Here is a 22,265-nt window from a genome sequence, read left to right on the forward strand (position 1 = left end):
ATTACATTGATTGTTTTCCTAATGTTGAACCATCCCTGCATTACCTGGTATGAATCCCACTTGGTCACGGTGAATCAGTTTTTTGATATGTCCTTGAATTCTATTGGCTAGAATTTTGTCAAGGATTTTTGCATCTAAGTTCATGAGGGATTTAGGTCTGTAATTTTCTATTTTTGTGGTGTCTGCCTGGTTTTGGTATCAGGGATATGCTGCCTTCATAGAGTATTCCGTCCTTTTCTATGCTCTAAAATACCTTTAGTAGTAGTGGTATTAACTCTTTTCTGAAAGTTTGGTAGAACTCTGCAGTGAAGCTCTCCGGGGCCGGGCTTTTTTTTGTTGGGGGTTTTTAAATTACCCTTTCAATCTCTTCTTTTGTTGTGTGTTTATTTAGTTGTTCTACCTCTGTTCGTATTAGTTTAGGTAGGTAGTGGGTTTCTAGAAATTCATCCATTTCTTGTAGGTTTTCAAATTTGTTACAGTACAATTTTTCATGGTAATCTGGTTCTTTTAATTTCAGTTGGGTCTGTTGTAATATGGCCCATCTCATCTCTTATTTGGGTTATTTGCTTCCTCTCTTGTTTTTCTTTTGTCAGTTTGGCTGATGGTTTATCAATTTTGTTAATTTTTTCAAAGAACCAGCTTTTTGGTCTTGCTGACTCTTTCAATTGTTTTTCTGTTCTCTATTTTATTTAATTCTGCTCTGATTTTTATTATTTGTTTCCTTCTGGTGCCTGAGGATTTTTGTTCATGTCGTAGGGATAATTCTTTGGTTTTGGCTCTTTCTTCTTTTTGTATGTGTGCATTTATTGATATAAATTGACCTCTGGGTATTGCTTTAGCTGTCTCCCAAAGGTTCTGATAGGGAGTGTTTTCATTCTCACTGGATTCTATGAATTTCTTTATTCCATCCTTGATGTCTTCTATAACTCACTCTTTTTTGGGCAGGATATTGTTTGGTTTCCAAGTGTTTGATTTCTTTTCCCTGCTTTTTCTGCTATTGATTTCTACTTTTATGGCCTTATGGTCAGACAAGATGCTTTGTACTATTTTGATGTTTTGGATTCTGCTAAGGCTTGCTTTATGACATAACATGTGGTCTATTTTCGAGAATGTTCCGTGTGTGGTAGAAAAGAAAGCATATTCGCTGCTGTTGGGTAGAGTGTTCTGTATACGTCTATGAGGTCAAGTTGGCTGATTGTGGCATTTAGATCTTCCGTGTCTTTATTGAGTTTCTTTCTGGATGCCCCGTCCTTCACCAAAAGTGGTGTGTTGAAGTCTCCTACTATAATCGTGGCACTGTCTATCTCACTTTTCAATGCTGTTAAGAGTTTGTTTTACGTATCTTGCTGCCCTGTTATTGGGTGCATAAATATTTAATATGGTTATATCCGCCTGGTATATTGTCCCTTTAATCATTATATAATGTCCTTTCTTATCCTTTGTGGTGGGTTTAACTTTAAAGTCTATTTTGTCAGAAATTAATACTGCCACTCCTGCTCTTTTTTGATTGTTGTTTGCTTGATATATATTTTTTTCCATCTTTTCAGTTTTTGTTTGTGTCTCTAAGTCTAAGGTGTGTCTCTTGTAGGCAGCATATAGACAGATCTTTTTTTTTTAATCCATTCTGCCACCCTCTCTTTATTGGTGCATTTAATCCACTTACATTCAGTGTAATTATGGACAGATATGAGTTTAGTGCTGTCATTTTGATGTTTTTTTTGTGTGTGTTGACGGCTTCTTTTTCCCACTTAATTTTTTGTGCTTAGTAGTATATCTTACTATACTGTCTTCTCCTCTTATTTGTTGTTTTTTATTTTGTTTCTGCTGAGTCTATATTTTTTTCTTGTGTTTTATTTTGATGAGTAGGATTGTTAGTCTCCCTTGTGGTTACCTTAATATTTACCCCTATTTTTCTAAGTTTAAACCTAACTTTTATTTCTTTATATCGCCTTGTCTTCCTCTGTATATGAATGATCTATGACTACATTTTTTAGTCCCTCTTTACTGTTCTAGCGTTGCCTTTTTTTTTACATAATGACATTGCTGTTTCCGTTTTGAGCGTTTTTATCTTGATTTATTTTTGTGATTTCCCTATCTGGGTTGACATCAGGTTGCTCTGTCCTGTGTTCTAGTCTTGGATTGGTAGCTGATATTATTGGTTTTCTAGCCAGAGAACTCCCTTTAGCATTTCTTGTAGTTTTGGTTTGGTTTTTTACAAATTCCCTAAACTTCTGTTTATCTGGAAATGTCCTAATTTCACCTTCATATTTGAGAGACAGTTTTGCTGGATATATAATTCTTGGCTGGCAATTTTTTTCCTTCAATGCTTTATATAAGTCATCCCATTGCCTTCTTGCCTGCATGGATTCTGTTGAGTAGTCCGAGCTTATTCTCATTGACTATCCATTGTAGGCGACTTTTTGTTTATCACTAGCTGCTCTTAAAACTCTCTCTTTGTCTTTGGTTTTGGCAAGTCTGATTATAATATGTCTTGGTGACTTTAAGATCTACCTTATGTGGAGTTCGATGAGCACCTTGGATAGATATCTTCTCATCTTTCACAATATCAAGGAATTTTTCTGCCAACAAATCTTCAAACAATTCTCTCTGTATTTTCTGTTATCCCTCCCTGTTCTGGCACTCCAATCACTCATAGGCTATTTCTCTTAATAGAGTCCCAGATCATTCTTAGGGTTTGTTCATTTTTTTTAATTCTTTTATCTGATTTTTCTTCAAATATATTGGTGCCAAGTGTTTTATCTTCAATGTCACAAATTCTGCCTTCCATTTCCATAGTTCTGCTCCTCTGACTTTCTACAGAGTTGTCTAATTCTGTAATTTTATTGTTAATCTTCTGAATTTTTGATTGCTGTCTCTCGATAGATTCTTGAAGCTTATTAAATTTTTCATTATGTTCTTGAATAACCTTTTTAATTTCTTCAATTGCTTTATCTGCGTGTTCCTTGGCTTGTTCTCCGTATTGCCTGATCGCCTTCCTGATGTCTTGAAGAGTTCTGTATACTAATCTTTTGTATTCTGCATTTGGTAATTCCAGGAATGCACCTTCCTCCAGAGGATCCCTTGATTCTTTGTTTTGAGAGCTTGTTCAAGCGATCATGGTCTGCTTCTTTATGTGATTTGATATTGACTGTTGTCTCTGTGCCATCTTTAAGTTATATTAGTTTATTTTATGTTTTCTTTCTGTATCCTAGCTTCTTGCTTTGTTTTGTTTTGATATGCCCAAATAGGCTGCTTAAGTGAGCTAGCTGGATTATTTTTGCCTTTGAAGCTCTAACGTCCTGTCACCAGATAGCTAGAGATGTTATCAGATATACGAACTTATGAGTCCATTCACTTTTCTTATATGGATTCAGCTCAGGTGTCCAGGTAGTTGGTCATCAAGTGTGTGATACAGGCTCTGTCCTACAGTCTTAGAGGGGCAGCGGTTATTGTTGTAGGTAGAGGTATCTGGTTGCAGCAGGGGGTCATGCTCTGAACAGGGCAGGGGGCCATGTTCTGAACAAGGCAGGGGGCTGACAACCATCCTCTGAGTGTCTGTGAAGAAAGCACGTCCCTGTTCCCTAGAGCGCACAGGTGGGTGGGTTCTGCAGATAGACCATGGGCACCCAATGCTTTTGCTTGTAAGGACTGGGAGGTACTAGTTATCCTTGGACCCCTGTAGTGGCTGGCTGGGAGATGTGAGTGGAGCCACCAGTCCTTAGGCCCCTGATGTGGGTAGGTGAGGACCCTGTTTAATAGGCAAAGCAGTGTCAAACATCAAACACCCACCTCTCTACCATACAGCTGAAACAGATGCATTCTGCCAACAAGGGCCTACTCTCCTGAAATAGGCCCACACAGGTCCATGCAGGGGGGAAAGGTATTCAAAGTCCACAGACCATTTATGCCTCGACAGGAGTCGCTTCTGTCCTGAGCTCCTCAGCTTAGTGGAGCTGGCAGGTTATCTTTTGCCCCAATTGTGAATTTATTCCTTCTCCAAGGCCAGGAGAATGGCTCAGGATGCTCAGCAGGAACTATCTCACGCCACTGAAGCCAGCTTGGGGGCTGGGGGCGCGGTAAAATAGACACAACTACTTAGCTTTTGACGAGAGCGCCGTTCTTCTCTGGTTCTGAAGGTGTGAGGAGCCTGTGCGGCTGGCTTTTTCTCCCTGAGAAAACTGCAATTGAAAGCTACCAGCAGCCCGCTGCAGTCGCTCCCGGGAACGATGCCTGAGGGCTTCCAGCGATTCAGGTCTGGCAACTCCTCTACGCTTCTGAACTGTCTCTCTCTCCCCCTGCCACTCAGTCCATTTTCTAACTTTGCCTTTGATGTTCAGAGCTCCTAGCTTATCATAAATATAATTGTTTCACTTGTTTTTTCAGGTCTTTGTTGTAAGAGGGATCTCCATAAGCATCTGACTACTCCGCCACCTTGGCCCCACCCCCTGTATTATATTTTCTTAATACTCTTCCTTTCATATCACTCTATATTCTTTTTATTTCAGGCTTAACTGAATAATGATAAGGTTTAAAACTATATAAGTGGGAAGGCATATAATCTATAGTCCAAACAAATCTAAATTGTAGTAAATATTCTTGAGATGAGCAAAAAACTTAGCACATAGCACCAAAAAATGGAGTTTAAGATTCAAGGATAAAGGTAAGAGTCCTATGACTTAAAATGTGAAAGTATTATATAACTGAACCCATGTATGTCTATGACTCCAAGATGAATAGACTTTTTTTTTTTTTTTAAATAAAAGAAAGTACATTGGAAAAACTTTTGTTTTACTTTTTTCTCAATATAGATCATCAAGGGCTATATGACTAAAAACACTTGTTTTTCTTCAAAAGGATGTTACTGGAAGATCTGTTTCTCTTCTTGATCCAAAGTCTCCTGTACATAAGAATCCTCTTTTGAGTGAATGGGAGGATCTTACTCAGAATGTTCTTTAAAGCATGTTGCCAAATGATATAGACACATACTTGTATATATGTATATATACAAAAAAAGAAAATGATAGACATATTATATATATGTGTGTGTGTGTGTGTATATATACATATATATATATATACGAAAATATGCAGAGAAAACCAAGTTTGTACTTATGTTCCCATTCCTCAAAACTTCGTGGTAGTTGTTCTCTGATATATAATGGCATTCTGTTTTGTTCTTAAAATTTCACTTTCTTAATGAGTTTGTGATAGTCACTGATTGTTATTAATACCTAAATTCTCTAATGACACTAAAGTTTACTATCCGTAGTAACCAGACCTACCTTCTCTTTCATGTTCTCAAAAGTTCCTCCCTGGGCCAGCACAGTATTGGACTGCAAATCAAAAATAAATCCTGATGAATCTAGAAGAATGAGAAGGGAAAAATATATTAAACATGACCCAAAATAAAGATGTAATCCTATCTATGCCCAAGACAGAGAGGCAAGATCAGCTGCTTTTCTCCTGTAAAAGTGTTAACAACCACTTAGTTGCTATTTGGTAACTCTTACAACATAGGTAATATATTTTGAATGAAATTATAAAATTTGCTTTTTTAAAAAACATTTTTATTGTGCTTTAGGTGAAAGTTTATGTAGCTAATTAGTTTCCCACTCAATAATTCATACAATTTAGACACTGGTTGCTATCCTCACAATATGTCAGCACTGTCCTCATTTTCAGCCTGGGTTCCCTCTTTCCACTTGTCTGGTTTTCCTGCCCCTTCCTGCCTTCTCATCTTTGCTTCTGGGCAAAGGTTGCCCTTTTGGTCTCATATAGTTGATAGTTCTAAGAAGCACATTCCTTATGAGTGTTACAGTTTACTTCTTAGGCCAGTCTATTATTTGGCTAAAAGGTGACCTTGGAAGTGGCTTTAGTTCCAAGTGAAAAAGGGTGTCTTAGGACAATAGTCCTGGGGATTCCTTCAGTCTCTATCAGACCAGTAAGTATGGTCTATTTTTATGAATTTGATTTTTGTTCTACATTTTCCTCTGGGACTTTCTACTGTGTTCCTGGTCAGAGTGGTAGGTAGTGGTAGCCAGGCACTACCTAGTTCTTCTGGTCTCAGGTTAGCGAAGGCTATAATTCATGTGGGCCATGGACTGCTTTCTTGAGTCTTCGAGTTTCTTCACTCTTCTTTGTTCCAGACAGGAAGAGACCAATAGTTTTATCATGGATGGCCGCTCACAAAATTTCAACACCCCAGGTGCTACTCATCAAATTAAGACATAGAACATTATCTTTATGAACTATGCTATGCCAATTGACCTAGGTGTTCTGCCAACTGAACTAAACGTCCTTAGCCTTCAAGTCCAGTAACTCAGTCCAGTGAAGTGTCTGGTTATGTCTAAGAAGTTTCCATAACTGTGTCCCTTATGTGCTACTATATATATGAACATACACGCAGCACACACAAATATGTATGTAGAAATATCCACAACTATACCTGTGTACGCACGCGGGTATACTCCTGTACAACCTCCTACATCTATTCAGCATACATATCTGTGTATGTATCCACTCACAAATTACTGTCTGTTATTACTGTTGTTACAGGATTGTATGTTATAGTATTTAATGTAGTTGTCCTTCATTCTTGTGTACTTCTCAGTGTCTTCTTTTGCCTTGGTCATGTGCTGACTTCCCATTTATTGTGTACTGCTTTTCCCTTCACCAGAATACATGTCTACTGTCTAGTTTGTGATTCTCCCTCCTCTCCCTCCCATCCCTAGTAACCATCAAAGAATGTTTCTTTCTGTGTGTAAAGCTATTCTTGGCTTTTTATAAGAGTGGTCTCATAGAGTTGTTTATCCTTTTGTGATTGACTTATTTCACTCAGCATAATGTCCTCCAGGTTTATCCGTGTTGTGAGATGTTTCACAGATTCATCATTATTCTCTATCACTGCACATTGTATGCATGTATTGCAATTTGTTCATCTGTTTCTCCGTTGATGGACACTTAGGTTGTTTCCACCTTTTTGCTATTGTGAATAATGCTGGAACAAACATGGGTGTGCATGTCTATTCACATCACAGCTCTTATTTCTCGATATATACCTAAGAGTGGGGTTGCTGGATCACATGATATTTCTAACTTTTTGAGGGAGTGTCATACCAATTTTCAGGGTGACTGTGTTTTTTTGTACCATTTTACAATTCTACCAGCAGTGTATAAGAGTTCCAACCTCCCCACAACCTCGCCAGCATTTGTTATTTACTGTTTTTGTGACCAGTGCCATATTTGTGGGGGTGAGATGGTATTTCATTGTAGTTTTGATTTGCATCTCTCAAATGGTTAGTGATCGTAACATCTCTTCATGCTTTTTTTTTTTTTTACTTTCATTAATTCTTCTTTAATGAGTAAACGGCTCTGGAGATCAAAAAGTGAGAAAACTACTGTGAATTATTCCCAGTATTGACTGGTCCATCTCTTGCTATGACCTCATAAGGAGCCATTGTTTTGTCATACCGATCCCCTGTATAAGTCCCTTGAAATTTATCTAGGTTTGGTGGTCCTTCTAGCCCAGGAAGCTGGTTTTCAGTGACCTGAGGGACTGTGACTGAACTAAGTTTCTTTTCCATTGGCATTTTGGGTTCTTTATTTCTTAGTTTACTCTCCTGCTTGTATTTATTTTCCTTTTTCCCTCTTTATTAAAAAAAAATTTTTTTTTAACAAGCAAGGCTAAGGTTTGATAAATTCCATCTTATGATCCACTCCTGTGCATTCTTTACTTATTGAGTCACTCCAAAAATCCATTTGTATTATTACTCCTTGACCAAAAAGGAACAGAACAAAAAGTTTACTTCAATTGTTCCCACAGGAAATTCAGCTTGGTTAGTGTTGTCAAGTACTTTCCAAGACAGGAGCCCACATCTCAGGCCCTCTAAAAGCAACTCTACAGACCAATTACAATGCAAATTGAGACAATGCTGCTGTATAAAGAAAGGCTGGGATCAATGTTTAAAACAGCAAATGTTACTCATTTGAATACTAACTTGCAAAAGCTGTGGCAAAAAAAATTAATAACTTTAACACATGACCATTTAACAGTAAAATTTGCTTTTAATAGAAACTGTCACAGTTTGAAGAAAACACTAAACACATTAACTATGTTAGATTGTCCAGTGGTCTTTGATATCTTTATTAATTATTCTACCTTAATTAATAAAGTTCTCTAAAAATGTTACAATAGCTCCCCAAAGTAAAATATAACACTAAAAACTCTGAAAATGTAAGCAAGGATAAGAAGCTCCTATAATAATAATAACACGTAAAAGCGATTTCTATCTTCCAGACTGCATCTTAAGCAATTTATATTCTTTGACCATGAACTCCATGGATACATACGTTTGTCTCCCCAATATAATGCTTGATGAAATAATGTATCTGAGTGCACATTATCAGCAAAACATGGAAAAACCTAGTTCACTGTGATTAATTACAAGAAAGAAGAAACGCCATCTGCAAATTTAATCAGTTTTTCACATGTATGGAGTTGAACTATGTGATCTCTAAGGTTACTTCAGCTTTAACATTGACACCTTTGTTTTAATCTAGTAAGATGCAATCCTGAGAAATGGGTTAGAAGAGTGCTTCTCAAGTTTTGATGTGCATATCTATCACCTGGAGAATCTTAAGGTAAAATGAGGGTTCTGATATAGTAGTATGGCTCTGGCCTGAGATTTTTACTTCCAAGTGATATCAGAATAGCTAGGAGTTAGAATTTCAACAAAGCAAATAAAAGGGGGAAATTTTGAGAAAAGGGGAATAAATAACACAGTATATTCTAGTACATTTTCCAAATTCTTTTGCTATTATTACAGATATGTCTTAATTAAAGCCTCTTTTACAGTTCCATCTTTATCCTGTGTTTTCAAATATCTCCTAGTTACTATGAAAGGCTAATAATTTTTAAGTTAGGATGATGACAACATTTTGCTACTAAAAGTGGAAAAGAGGACATGAATAGAGCCTATGTCATTCCAAGAGAAACTATGCTTGCCAATTACCAATAAACCATGAATAAATTTAGGTTTAACCTTTGCAATACTGACAATTTCTAGACTGTTACCCAAATGAAAAACAAGGTTCCACTAGCACAATATCAGATTTTAAGCCAGAGTGTTCCAAATGACTAAATAATATGGTTAACTCCTAATTATCTTTATTAACTTAAAAGAGATGTAATATATAAAGATGAAAATCCTACATAGCCACAATGATACTAGATTTCAATCTCTCTACCCAGCAGTCTTTTCAGAATTACCATAGATTAGCCAAATGATATAACTTCAATGTTCTAACGTACCTTCCCAAACAGCAGTAAGATGATACAAACAATGTCGATAGTCCAGTTATTAGAAAACGAAACCACCAATTTCTTTTAGGGAAGAGAGGGCAATAAAACAGCGTTTTTGGGTCTATATTTAAATGAACTATGATTATTGGCTTTCTATCTCCAGGTCTTTGGAGATAGAAAACTAAAAGGGAAGAACACAATCAGCATTTCTCAAGCTGAAAGAAGAAAAACTTCAAGCCTTGAGTTGCAATACTGAAGGATTCTACGAGGAAAATATTAAACAACGCAGGAAGCATCAAAAGAAGATGGAAGGAATATACAGAATCACTGTACCAGAAAGAATTGGTCAATGTTCAACCATCTCAGGAGGTTACATATGATCATGAACTGATGGTACTGAAGGAAGAAGTCCAAGCTGCACTAAAGGCACTGGCGAAAAACAAGGCTCTGGGAGTTGATGGAATACCAACTGAAATGATTCAACAAATGGATGCAGCACTGGAAGCTGTCACTTATCTATGCCAAGAAATTTGGAAGACAGCTACCCGGCCAACCAAATGGAAGAGATCCGTATTTATGCCTATGCCCAAGAAAGGTGATCCAACCGAAGGCAGATATTATAGAACGATATCATTAATATCACATGCAAGCAAAATTTTGCTGAAGATCATTCAAAAGTGGCTGCAGCAGTATATCAACAGGAAACTGCCAGAAATTCAAGCCAGATTTAGAAGAGGATGTGGAACCAGGGTTACATCATTGCTGATGTCAGATGGATACTGGCTAAAAACAGAGCATACCAGAAAGATCTTTACCTGTGTTTTATTGACTATGCTAAGGCATTCGACTGTGTGGATCTTAACAAATTATGGATAGCATTGTGGAGAATGGGAACTCTAAAATACTTAATTGTGCTCATGAGGAATCTGTACATGGATCAAGAGGCAGCCATTCAAACAGAACAAGGGGATACTGCATGGTTTAAGGTCAGGGAAGGTGTGCATCAGGGTTGTATCTTTTCACCATACTTATTCAACCTGTATGCTGAGCAAATAATCTGAGAAGCTGGACTAAATGAAGAATGGGGCATCAGAATTGGAGGAAGACTCATTAACAACCTGCAGTATACAGATGACACAACCTTGATTGCTGAAAGTGAGGAGGACTTGAAGCACTTACTGATGAAGATCAAAGACCACAGCCTTCAGTATGGATTACACCTCAACATAAAGAAAACAAAAATCCTTACAACTGGACCAATAAGCAACATCATGATAAAGAGAGAAAAGATTGAGGTTGTCAAGGATTTCATTTTACTTGGATCCACAATCAACACTAATGGAAGCAGCAGTCAAGAAATCAAAAGACCTACTGCACTGGGCAAATCAGTAGCAAAAGACCCCTTTAAAATGTTGAAAAGCAAAGACGTCACCTTCAGGACTAAGGTGCGCCGACCCAAGCCATGGTGTTTTCAATCACCTCATAAGCATGGGAAAACTGAACAATGAATAAGGAAGACTGAGGAAGAATTGACTCCTTTGAATTGTGGTGCTGGCGAAGAATACTGAATATACCATAGACTACCAAAAGAACAAACAAATCTGTCTTGGAAGGAGTAAGACCAGAATGCTCCTTAGAAGCAAGGATGGCAAGACTGCATCTCACATACTTTGGACAAGTTATCAGGAGGGATCAGTCCCTGGAGAAGGACATCATGCTTGGTAAGGTAGAGGGTCAAGTGAAAAAGAGGAAGACCCTTAGCGAGATAGTTTGACATACTGGCTGCAACAATGGGCTCAAACATAGCAACAATTTTGAGGATGGCCCAGGACAGGGCAGTGTTTCGTTCTGTTGTACGTAGGGTCTCTAGGAGTCGGAACCGACTCAATGGCACCTAACAACAACATTATTATTATCAGCTCCTTAAACATCATCTGAACACTTTCCAAAAAAATATTTTACTGTGTTTTAGGTGAAAGTTTACATAGCAAATTAGGTTCCCATTTAACAAATTAACTTGTTCCATGATACTGGTTACATTTTTCACAATGTGTCAACACTCATTTTTTCTATTCTTTTTTTTAAACCTGTTTCCATTAATCTAGACTCCCTGCCCCTCCTTAGCTTACCACCTTTGTTTTAGGGTAAATGTTGACCATTTGGTTTTATGTAGTTGATTATCTAAGGGAGCACAGTATTCACAGGTGATATTGTTTATTTTATATTGAATCTATTATTTAGACAAAAGGTGACCACTGGGAGTGGCTTCGGTTCCAAATTCAAAGGGTATATTAGGGCAATACTCTTGGGGGTTCCTCTAGCATCTATCCCTCTAGTAAGTCTGGCCTTTTTTGGGAATTTGAGTTTCGTTCTACATTTTTCTCCCTTTCTATCTGGGACCATCTATTGTGTCCCTGGTCAGAACAATTGGTAGTTGTAGCCAGGCAGCACCCAGATCTTCTGGTCTCAGGAGGATGAGGCCATTGTTCATGTGGGCTATTAGTCCTGTGGACTAGTTTCGTGAGTCTTTGGTTTCCTTTATTCTTTTTGTACCACAGAAATAGAGACCAATAGTTGTACCTTAGATGGCTGCTTGAAAGCTTTTAAGACCCCAGACACTACTCACCAAACTAGGCTTCAGAACACTATCTTTATCAACTATGCTATGTCAATTGACTGAGTTGTCCCACAACACTATGGTCCCAAGCCTTCAAACCCAGTAAACCAATCTGACAAGGTATTTAGTTATTTCTAGGAACTATCCATAACTGTGCCCCCTATGTAGTTTATTATATACATGAATACATAAGCAGCACACATAAATGTGTATATATATGCCTACAGATATGCCTATATATACACACCTGTATACCCACATGTGCCTCCTATACATGCATATGCATACATGTCTACCTATTTAACCACACACCTATTTTTTTTTTTATTATTGTTGTTGCACAACTGTATGCTATACCATTTACCAAAATTGTCCCTTATACCTGCGTACTTCTCAGTGTCTTCATTTATCTTGGACAAGTTGTGCAGACTTCACCCACATTTGGTATTGCCTTTCTCATCACCAAAAATAACAAGTGTTGTCATGGATTCATTTTGGCTGGGCCATGATTCCTGGTATTGTGCGATTTTTCTATATGTTATAAATCCCGCCTCTATGATGTTAATGAGGGAGGATGGGTGGCAGTTGTGTTACTGAGCCAGGATTCAACCTACAAAATTGGATTGTGTCTTGAGGCAATCTCTTGAGATCTAAAACAGAAAAGCAAGTAGAGACACAGGGAGACTTCATACCACCAGGAAAGCAGTGCCAGGAGCAGAGTGTGTCCTTTGGACCCAGATCTTGGTGCAGAAAAGCTCCTAGTCTGGGAGAAGACTGATGAGAAGGCCCACACAGAGAGAAAGCCTTCCCCTGGAGCTGACACCCTGAATTTGGACTTTTAGCCTACTTTACTATAAGAAAATAAATTTCTCTTTGTGAAAGCCATCCCTTTGTGGTATTTCTGTTATAGCAGTGCTAGATGACTAACAAAAGTGTCTACTATCTAGAAAAGTGATTCCCCTTCCCTCCCTATAAACCATCAAGGAACACTGCTTTCTGTGTGTATACCTATTCTTGACTTTTTATAATGAGGTCATACAACATTGGTCCTTTTGTGTTTGACTTATTTCACTCAGCATAACGTCCTCCAGATTCATTCATGTTCTGTTTCATGGACTCATCATTATTCTTTATAGTTGCATAGTAGTATTCTACAGCCATGTATGGATCACAATTTGTTTATCCTTTCATCTGTTGATGGGCACTTAGGTTGTTTGCATCTTTTTGTTACTGTGAATAATGCTGCAATGACCATAGGTGCGCATGTGTCTATTCATGTCACTGATCTTGTATATCTTGAGGATATACACCTACAAGTGGGACTGCTGGATGATAAGGTATTTCTATTTCCAGCTTTTTGAGGAAGGGCCATGCTAGTTTCCATAAAAGTGGTTGTACCATTTTACACTCCCACCAGCAATGTATAAGTGGTCCAATCCCCCCACAACCTCGCCTGCATACGTTGTTTGATCATTGTCATTTTTGCAGGGGTGAGATGGTATCTCATTATAGTTTTGATTTGCATCTCTCTAATGGCTAATGATTATGAGCATGTTTTCATGGATTTGTTGGCTGCGTGAATGTTCTCTTTGATGAAGTGTCTGTTCATGTCATTTGTCCATTTTTTGATTCGGTTGTCTTTTTGTTGCTGAGGTGTTGAAATTTTCTATATATTTTAGAGATTGGACCCTTATCGCGTATGTCATTGCCAAAATTTTTTTCCCAGTCTGTAGTTTCTCTTTTTACTCTCTTTCTAAAGTCTTTTGACAAGCGTATTTAATTTTTAGGAGGTTCAAGTCATCTGATTTATCTTCTGCCATCTGTGCATTTTTATTTTTGTTTTATAAACTATTTCTAACGAAAATTAGGTCCCTTAGTTTTTTTTTTTTTTGTACTTTAAGTTTTACAGAACAAATTATCTTCTCATTAAAAAATTAATAGACATATTATTTTGTGACATTGGTTGCCAACCCCAAAACATGTCAACACTCTCCCTTCTTGACCTTGGGTTCCTCATTACCAGCTTTCCTATCCCCTCCTGCCTTCCTATCCTTGCCGCTGGGCTGATGTGCCCCTTTAGTCTCAATTTGTGTTATGGGCCTGTCTAATCTTTGGCTGAAGGGTGAACTTCAAGGATGACTTCCTTACTCATCTATAAGGGTGTCTCCAGTCTGTCAGACCAGTAAGTCTCATCTTTTATTGTGAGTTAGAATTTTGCTCTACATCTTTTCTCCAGCACTGTTCAGGACCCTGTATTGTGATCCCTGTCAGAGCAGTCAGTGGCAGCAGCCAGTCCTCATCTACTTGTGCTGCATTCACTCTGGTGGAGGCTCTGACAGTTGTGGCCCATTAGTCCTTTGGACTCATCTTTCCCTTGTGTCTTTGGTTTTCTTGATTCTTCCTTGTTCCAGATGGGGAAGGACCAGGGTAGTATCTTAGATAGCCGCTCAAAAGCTTTTAAGACCCCAGACGCTACTCACCAAAGTAGGATGTAGCACTTTTTTTTTAAATAAACTATATAATGTCAGTTGAGCTAGATATTCCCTGAGACCATGGTCCCCCGTCCTCAGCGCAGTAATTCGGTCCCTCAGGGAGTTTGGATGTGGATAGACAATTTTGCTGGATATATGATTCTTGGCTGGCTATTCTCTTTTAAGGTTTTATATATGTCATCTCACTGCCTTCTTGCCTGCATGGGTTCTGCTGAGAAATCAGCACTTAGTCTTATCGGTGCCCTTTATAGGTGACATTTCGTTTTTCATGAGCTGCTCTCAGAATTCTTTGTCTTTGATTTTGGAAAGTTTGATTATGTCTTGGTGACTTTCTTTTGGGGTCTATCCTGTATGAGTTTCGCTGAGTTTCTTGGATGGAAACCTTCTCATCTTTCATGATATTAGGGAAGCTCTGTCAATAAATCTTCAAAAATTCTGTTTTTTCTTTTTTTTCCTGTCCTCCTCTTCTGGAATTTCAATTACGTGTAAATTCTTCCTCTCAACAGCGTCCCATTCATTCTTCTGTTTTTTTTGTGTGCTTTAAGTGAAAGTTTACAAATCAAGTCAGTTTCTCGTACAAAAATTTATATACATCTCACTAGATACTCCTAGTTGGTCTCCCCCAATGAGACAGCACACTCCTCCTCTCCACTCTGTATTCCCTGTGTCCATTCAGCCAGCTCCTGTCCCCCCCTCTAACTTCTCATCTCCCCTCCAGACAGGAGCTGCATTTTTTCATTCTTTTTTCAGATTGTTCCTCAAACAAATCAGTGTGAAGGGATTTGTACTCTACTTCGCAGATTCTTTTCTCCATTGTTTCCATTTTGCTTCTATGTCCTTCCACTGAGTTACCTATTTCTGATATTTTATTGTTAATCTTCTGGATTTCTAGCTGATGTTTTTGTACGGTTTTTAATTATCTATTTATTTTGTCATTTTGTTCTTCTATTTTACCTTAAATGGGCTATATGAAGAAGAATGGGGAATCAGGATTGGAGGAAGACACATTAACAACCTGCGCTATGCAGATGACACAACCTTGCTTGCTGAAAGTGAGAAGGACTTGAGGCACTTACTAATGAAGATCAAAGACCAAGTATGGATTACACCTCAACATAAAGAAAACAAAAATCCTCACAACTGGACCAATGAGCAACATCATGATAAATGGAGAAAAGATTGAAGTTGTCAAGGATTTCGTTTTACTTGGATCCACAATCAACAGCCATGGAAGCAGCAGTCAAGAAATCAAATGACACACTGCACTGGGCAAATCTGCTGCAAAGGACCTCTTTAAAGTACTGAAAATCAAAGATGTCACCCTGAAGACTAAGGTGCACCTGACCCAAGCCATGGTATTTTCAATCACATCATACGCGTGTGAAAGCTGGACAATGAATAAGGAAGACGGAAGAACTGACGTCTTTGAATCGTGGTGCTGGTGAAGAATACTGAATATACCATAGACTGCCAAAAGAACAAACAAATCTGTCTTAGAAGAAGTACAACCAGAATACTTCTTAGAAGCAAGGATGGTGAGGTTGCATCTTACATACTTTGGACATGTTGTCAGGAAGGATCAGTCCTTGGAGAAGGACATCATGCTTGGTAGAGTACAGGGTCAGTGGAAAAGAGGAAGACTCTCAATGAGGTGGACTGACACAATGGCTACAACAATGAGCTCAACCAAAACAATGACTGTGAGGATGTTGCAGGACCAGGCAGTGTTTCGTTCTGTTGTGCACAGGGTCGCTATGAGTCGGAATCGACTCGACGGCACCTAACAACAACAATTGTTTTCCTGAATTCTTCTAGGGTTCTGTGTTTTCCTTGATCTTTTTGAGGACCCTGTACGGGCACACCTCATTTTATTGTGCTTTGTTTTATTGAGCTTTGCAGATATTATGTGTTTTACAAACTAAACGTTTGTGGCAACCCTGCATCAAGCAAGTCTATCGGCACCATTTTTCCAACAGCATGTGCTCCCTTAGGTTCCTGTGTCACATTCTGGTAATTCTCACAATATTTCATTCAAACTTTTTCATTATTATTATCTGTTATGCTGGTAATGGGTGTTATGCTGATCTGTGATCAGCAATCTTTGATGTTACTATTGTAACTGTTTTTGGGCACCAACATTGCTGGTGGGATTGTAAAACTATACAGCCACTCTGGAAAACAGTTAAGCAGTTTCTTAGAAAGTAAACAATTCCACTCCCAGGTATTTACCCAAGAAAAATACAAACATATGTCCACACAAAGACTTATAAGTGAATGTTCATAATTTGCTATTATTCATAATAGCCAAAACTGGAAACAATCCAAATGATCAGTATCACCTGTACCAACTGGTGAATGGATAAACAAAATATGACATAACCATAATTCTACTCTGTAATAAATAAGAACAAACAACATGGATAAACCTCAAAAACATTATACTAAAAGTCAGACATAAAGGACTATGTATTATATTTTTCTGTATATATGAAATTTCTAGAAAAGATAAAACTTAAGTGGCAGGAAGTAGATCAGTGGTCCCTGAGATAACTTTCTGGGGTGAGAAACGTGTTTGAAAACTGGATTGTGGTGATGGTTGCACAGCTATATAAATTTACAAAAATAAACTACACTTATAACTGTGAGACATACGGTATTTAAATTATACCTCAGTAAAGCTGTTTTGGAAACCCTGGTGGCATAGTGGTTAAGAGCTACGGCTGCTAACCAAAAGGTCAGCAGTTCGAATCCACCAGGTGCTCCTTAGAAACTCTATGGGGCAGTACTACTCTGTCCTATAGGGTTGCTATGAGTCGGTAATCGACTCGACGGCAGTGAGTTCGGAGTTTTGAGAAAGCTGTTTTAAAATGGACTTGGATGTTACAGCACTGTCAAATCACTCAAAAGAGTTACTAAAGACTCTCCATTTCTAAATCTTTCTCCAGTTCACAGACCCACCCCAGTATGGACCAGTAAGCACTGGTCTGGCTTCTGCTAGGTGTTAGTTAAAAAGGTTTGGATCAAGTAACTGAATTTGAACTTCATTAATTTAACGTAAGCGATTACATTTAATTCCACTAAATATTTCGCTAAATAAGGAATTTACAAGTATTACAGACCAAAGGAAAATATTGTTTTGTTTTTTAATTTTTTTATTTTTGTAAAGATATATATAATGCTACATTTCCCAATTCAAGATTTTTCACGTGTGTAATTTAGTCATACTAATTATATTAATCATGTTGTGCAATCATCACCAATATCCGCTGCCAAATTTTCCAACACCATAAACAGTATTTCTTGTATTTGAAAACCTTTAAGATCCTCCTCAGAACCATTATTCTCATGTAAATATTTGTCTCTACGTTTCTTCTTGTTGTTGTTTCAATCTCAGAGATTAAGACATCCTTCTACTATTATCTCTTACACAGACAAGAAGTTGGCAAACGATAGCCAGAGGGCCAAACCTGACCTGCTGCCTGTTTTTTAAAAATGTTTTATTGGAATTTGAAACACTGTCACTCCCAGTGGTTTACATATTGTTTAAGCTGCTTTCTTGCTTCAAATGGCACAGTTAGCAGTTGCGACAGAGACCTTACGGCCCACTGCACCTGAAATATTTACTATCTGGTCTTTAATAAAAGTTTTCCCACTCCTCACCTAAAATAAGAAAAAAGCCGATTGCCATCCAGTTGATTCCGACTCACACTGACCCCAAAGGACAGAACAGAACTACCCCATAGAGTTTCGAAGGAGCGGCTAGTGGATTCGAACCGCCAACTTTTTGGTTAGCAGCCAAGCACCTGCGCCATCAGGGCTCCACTAAATAATCTCTAAACAGCCTCCTTGCCTCCCCGTCTCTCTCCTTTCAATTTGTCCCATCAGTGGATAAACTTATCAACACATGGATTTCACCAAGTCATTCCTCTCTTCATAAATGTCCCTTGTCTTCCCAATTCCTAGAGAACAAAGTCCAAAGCCATCAGCCTGACAGCCAATGCTCACCATATTTGGACCCCATTTTCTGTCCATCCAACTTTATCTCCCACTACTCTCCTTTTCAAAATCTCATAAAGCCAATCTCACAGAATCCCAGATACATTATTTTCAGTCCCTGTACTGGGCCCTCAATAACACCTGGCGATCTTATGAAGTTCTCTATTTCAATCTTAGTGTGGTAACTCTTTATATCTTTTCTGCTATCCTCAAACATCCAATTCTCCTCCATCCCCACATTTCCATTTCATGACCTCAATCACACTCCAGAGAGAAAGAGTCATTAGGAGGGCAATACCCTCAATTTCCTGTTGCCATATCTATAGAGTTATCTATAGCTGCACCTGTCCTCTCCCTCTTGTTGCAATGGTGGAAGTATATTTCCTATCAAAGGCTTGTCATTCCAGCATGCTCTTAATCCCCATTTTTTCTGTCTTTGAAGATAACTCAGACATGCCCTCATTAGACTCTCAGCATTTTTAGCCTCTCCCTTTCTAAAATAGCCTTCCCATTGGTAAACATCCTCTAGTATCTCCAACTATAAGAGAAAAGCTTCTCATGACCTTGTATCTATCTACTTCCCTTTTTTGATTCTTTCACCAAAAACATCTGTGAAAAGGACTGTCTCCATTTGCAGCTTCTACTTCTTCACATACATCTTGTTAAAATTAAAAGATATACAGAAATTAAAAAGTCAAAGTGTCCTTTATATTCTCCCTCAAAATCACTCCCATCTCATTGTTAAGTTTGATGTGTATCATTCCAGACATTTTTCTATGCATTTTCCGCCTCCTCGCATATAAACTTGTTAAAATTCAAGCATAAATAAGAACAAAAATAAAATTGGAAGTTGCCCTTTGCGCTTATTATCGCTCACCTTCTATCGTGGATTGATCTGTGTTTCCCAAAAATACGTGACAACTTGGCTAGGTCATGATTCCCAGTATTGTATGACTGTCTTACCATTTTGTCATCTGATTTGATTTCCCTATGTGTTGTAAATCCCACAACTATGATGTACTGAGATGGATTAGTGGCAGTTATATTGATGAGATCTGTAAGATTAGATAGTGTCTTAAGCCAATCTCTTTGAGGTATAAAAAAGAGAAGCAAGCAGAAAGACATGGGGAACTTGTACCACCACGAAAGCAGTGACAGGAGCAGAGCACATCCTTTGGACCTGAGGTTCCTATGCTGAGATGCTCCCAGGCCAAAGGAAGACTGATGACAAGGACCTTCCTCCAGAGCCGACAGAGAGAGAAAGCCTTCCCCTGGAGCCAGCGCCCTGAATTCAGACTTCTAGCCTACCCAACTGTGTGAGAATAAACTTCTCTTTGTTAAAGCCATCCGCTTGTGGTATTTCTGTTGTAGCAGCACCAGATGACCAAGATACTTCCCATTGTTAAGTTTGATGTATATCCTTCCAAACATTTTTCTATGAATCCATAAGCATTCACAAGTTGAGTTTGTTTTTGTTTTAACATAACATATTGTTCAGCAGCTTACATTTTTCACTGAATGATAGTATGACAAACATTAGTCTATGTTTCAGTATATACTAATTTTTTAAACAGGTACATACAGGTGCATAGTATATAGCAGCTATACTACTGTGTAATAGTATAGGATGTATCATAACTACATAGTTTAGCCATTCCCATACTGACTGGCATTTAGATTTTTCTGGATTTTGCTGTAATGCTTTAGTACACACTTATATATATATTTTTGTATATCTATACAAGTATTTCTGCAGGCCATATTCCATGAAGAATTACTAACTCAAAGTGTATCTGATACTGTCAAACTGCCTCCAAAAAGGCTGTTAGTTTATAACCCTCACCAAAAGTATGAGAATATCCATTTGTCTATCATTTCGCCAACATCCAGTATTAATTTTTTAAGAGTCCGACAACTGAGTAAGCAAAAGTGGAATCATTATCTTTTTCTTATAGATTTATGGGAGCTTTTAATATTTTAAGTATATTGATCTGTTATTACGCATGTTACAAATACTTCCTACCCATCCGTCAGTTCTCTTTTAATTTTGTTTTTAATTTCCCAAAAAGAAGTTTTGTTCTTGTTTCTTTCCATTTTAGGTGGTCAAATGTGTCAACTTTTTCTTTTATGGCTTTTAGGTCTTGGCTAAGAAAGGCATTCTTATTACAAAGATATTAGATTTACTTCTAATACTTCTATTACTATGGTTTTTATGCTTACAGCAGGGAACAACAAATTTTTTTTTCTAAAGGGTCACGCAGTAAATATTTTAGGCTTTGTTGATCACATGGCCTCTGTCACAATTACTCACCCCTGCCATCATACTAGAAAAGCAGTAACCCCTGGTTTAGACCATTAAGCATTTGGAGTTTATTATCGGTGGTGAGACTGAGACAGGTATGTAATTTATTATTTTCCAAATGGAGAGTCAATTATTTCAACTACATAGGCCGCATCCTTTTCCCATTGCTTTGAAAAACTCCTTTACCATATAATAAATTTCCTTATATAACGAGAGATCTGTTTCTGGAGTCTCTACGTTCATTAATCTATTTGTCTGTTCCTAAAACCAAACCATATTGTTTTAATTACCACAACTTTACTGTATATTTTGATATCTGCTAGAGCAAATGCCTTCTCAAATTTTTCTTTTTTTTGTGTGTGTGTGTGTGCTTAGGTGAAAGTTTACAGCTCAAGTTAATTTCTCATATAAAACTTCATATACATATTGTTCTGTGCCATTAGTTGCAATCCTCATGACATGACAGCACACTCCGCCTTTCCAACCCAAGTTTCTGTGTCCATCTACCCAGGTCCTGTCCCTTCCTGTCTTCTTATCCCACCTCCAGACAGCAGCTGCCCTTTTGGCCTTATGTATCTGCTTAAACTAAGAAGCACACTCTTCACAAGTATTATTTTATGTCTCATAGCCCAGTGTAATCTTTGCCTGAAGAGTGGGCTTTGGGAATGGTTTTAGTTCTGGGTTAACAGTGAGTCTGGGGACCACTGCTTCAAGGGTTCCTCCAGTCTTAGTCAGACCATTAAGTCTGGTCTTTCTATGTGAGTTTGAGTCCTGCTCCACACTTCACTCCTGCTCTGTCAGGGACTCTCTGTTGTGTTCCCTGTCCAGGTGGTCACTGGTGGTAGCCGGGCACCATCTAGTTCTTCTGGTCTCAGGCTGATGGAATCTCTGGTTTATGTGACCCTTTTGTCTCTTGGGCTAATATTTTCATTGTGTCTTTGATGTTCTTCATTCTCCTTTGCTCCCAGTGGGTTGGGATCAATTGAAGCATCTTAGATGGTTGCTCGCAAGCTTTTAAGATCCCAGACACCACTCATCAAAAGTGGGACACAGAACATCTTCTTAATATACTTTGTTATACCAATTGACCTAGTTGTCCTCCGAAACCATGGTTCCCAGACCTCAGCCCCAGTTACTCTGTCCGTTAAAGTGTTTGGCTGTGTTTGGGAAACTTCTTAGCTTTTGGTTTAGACCAGTTGTGCTGACTTCCCCTGTATAGTATGTTGTCCTTCCCTTCACCCAAGGTAATTCTTGTCTACTATTAGTTAGTGAATCTCCCTCCCCACCCTAGTAACCATCAAAGAATGTTTCCTTTTCCTGAGTTCTTATAATAGTGGTCTCATGCATTATTTGTCCTTTTGTGACTGACTAATCTCACTCAGCATAATGCCCTCCAGATTTTCCACGTTGTGACGTTTTGCGGATCATCTTTGTTATCGTTGTATAGTATTCCATTGTGTGTAGGTACCATAATTTGTTTATCCATTCATCTGCTGATGGGCACCTAAGTTGTTTCCATCTTTTTGCTATCATCAACGGTGCTGCAATGAACATGGC

The 22,265-nt window shown here is 38.2% G+C and overlaps 1 protein-coding gene across 2 annotated transcripts in view; it reads right to left on the reverse strand.

Moving 5' to 3' along the window:
- The window catches only part of SPATS2 (spermatogenesis associated serine rich 2), a 155,537-nt gene that overhangs the window by 42,019 nt on the left and 91,253 nt on the right, over nucleotides 1-22,265 (reverse strand). For both annotated transcript variants that reach the window (XM_064284268.1, XM_064284269.1), the window contains one exon: nucleotides 5,283-5,362. In XM_064284268.1, the coding sequence (XP_064140338.1) occupies nucleotides 5,283-5,362 (80 nt within the window). The remainder of the gene's footprint in view (nucleotides 1-5,282; nucleotides 5,363-22,265) is intronic.

The sequence above is a fragment of the Loxodonta africana genome, chromosome 4, assembly GCF_030014295.1.
Source record: "Loxodonta africana isolate mLoxAfr1 chromosome 4, mLoxAfr1.hap2, whole genome shotgun sequence".
In the NCBI taxonomy this organism is placed as follows: domain Eukaryota; kingdom Metazoa; phylum Chordata; class Mammalia; order Proboscidea; family Elephantidae; genus Loxodonta; species Loxodonta africana.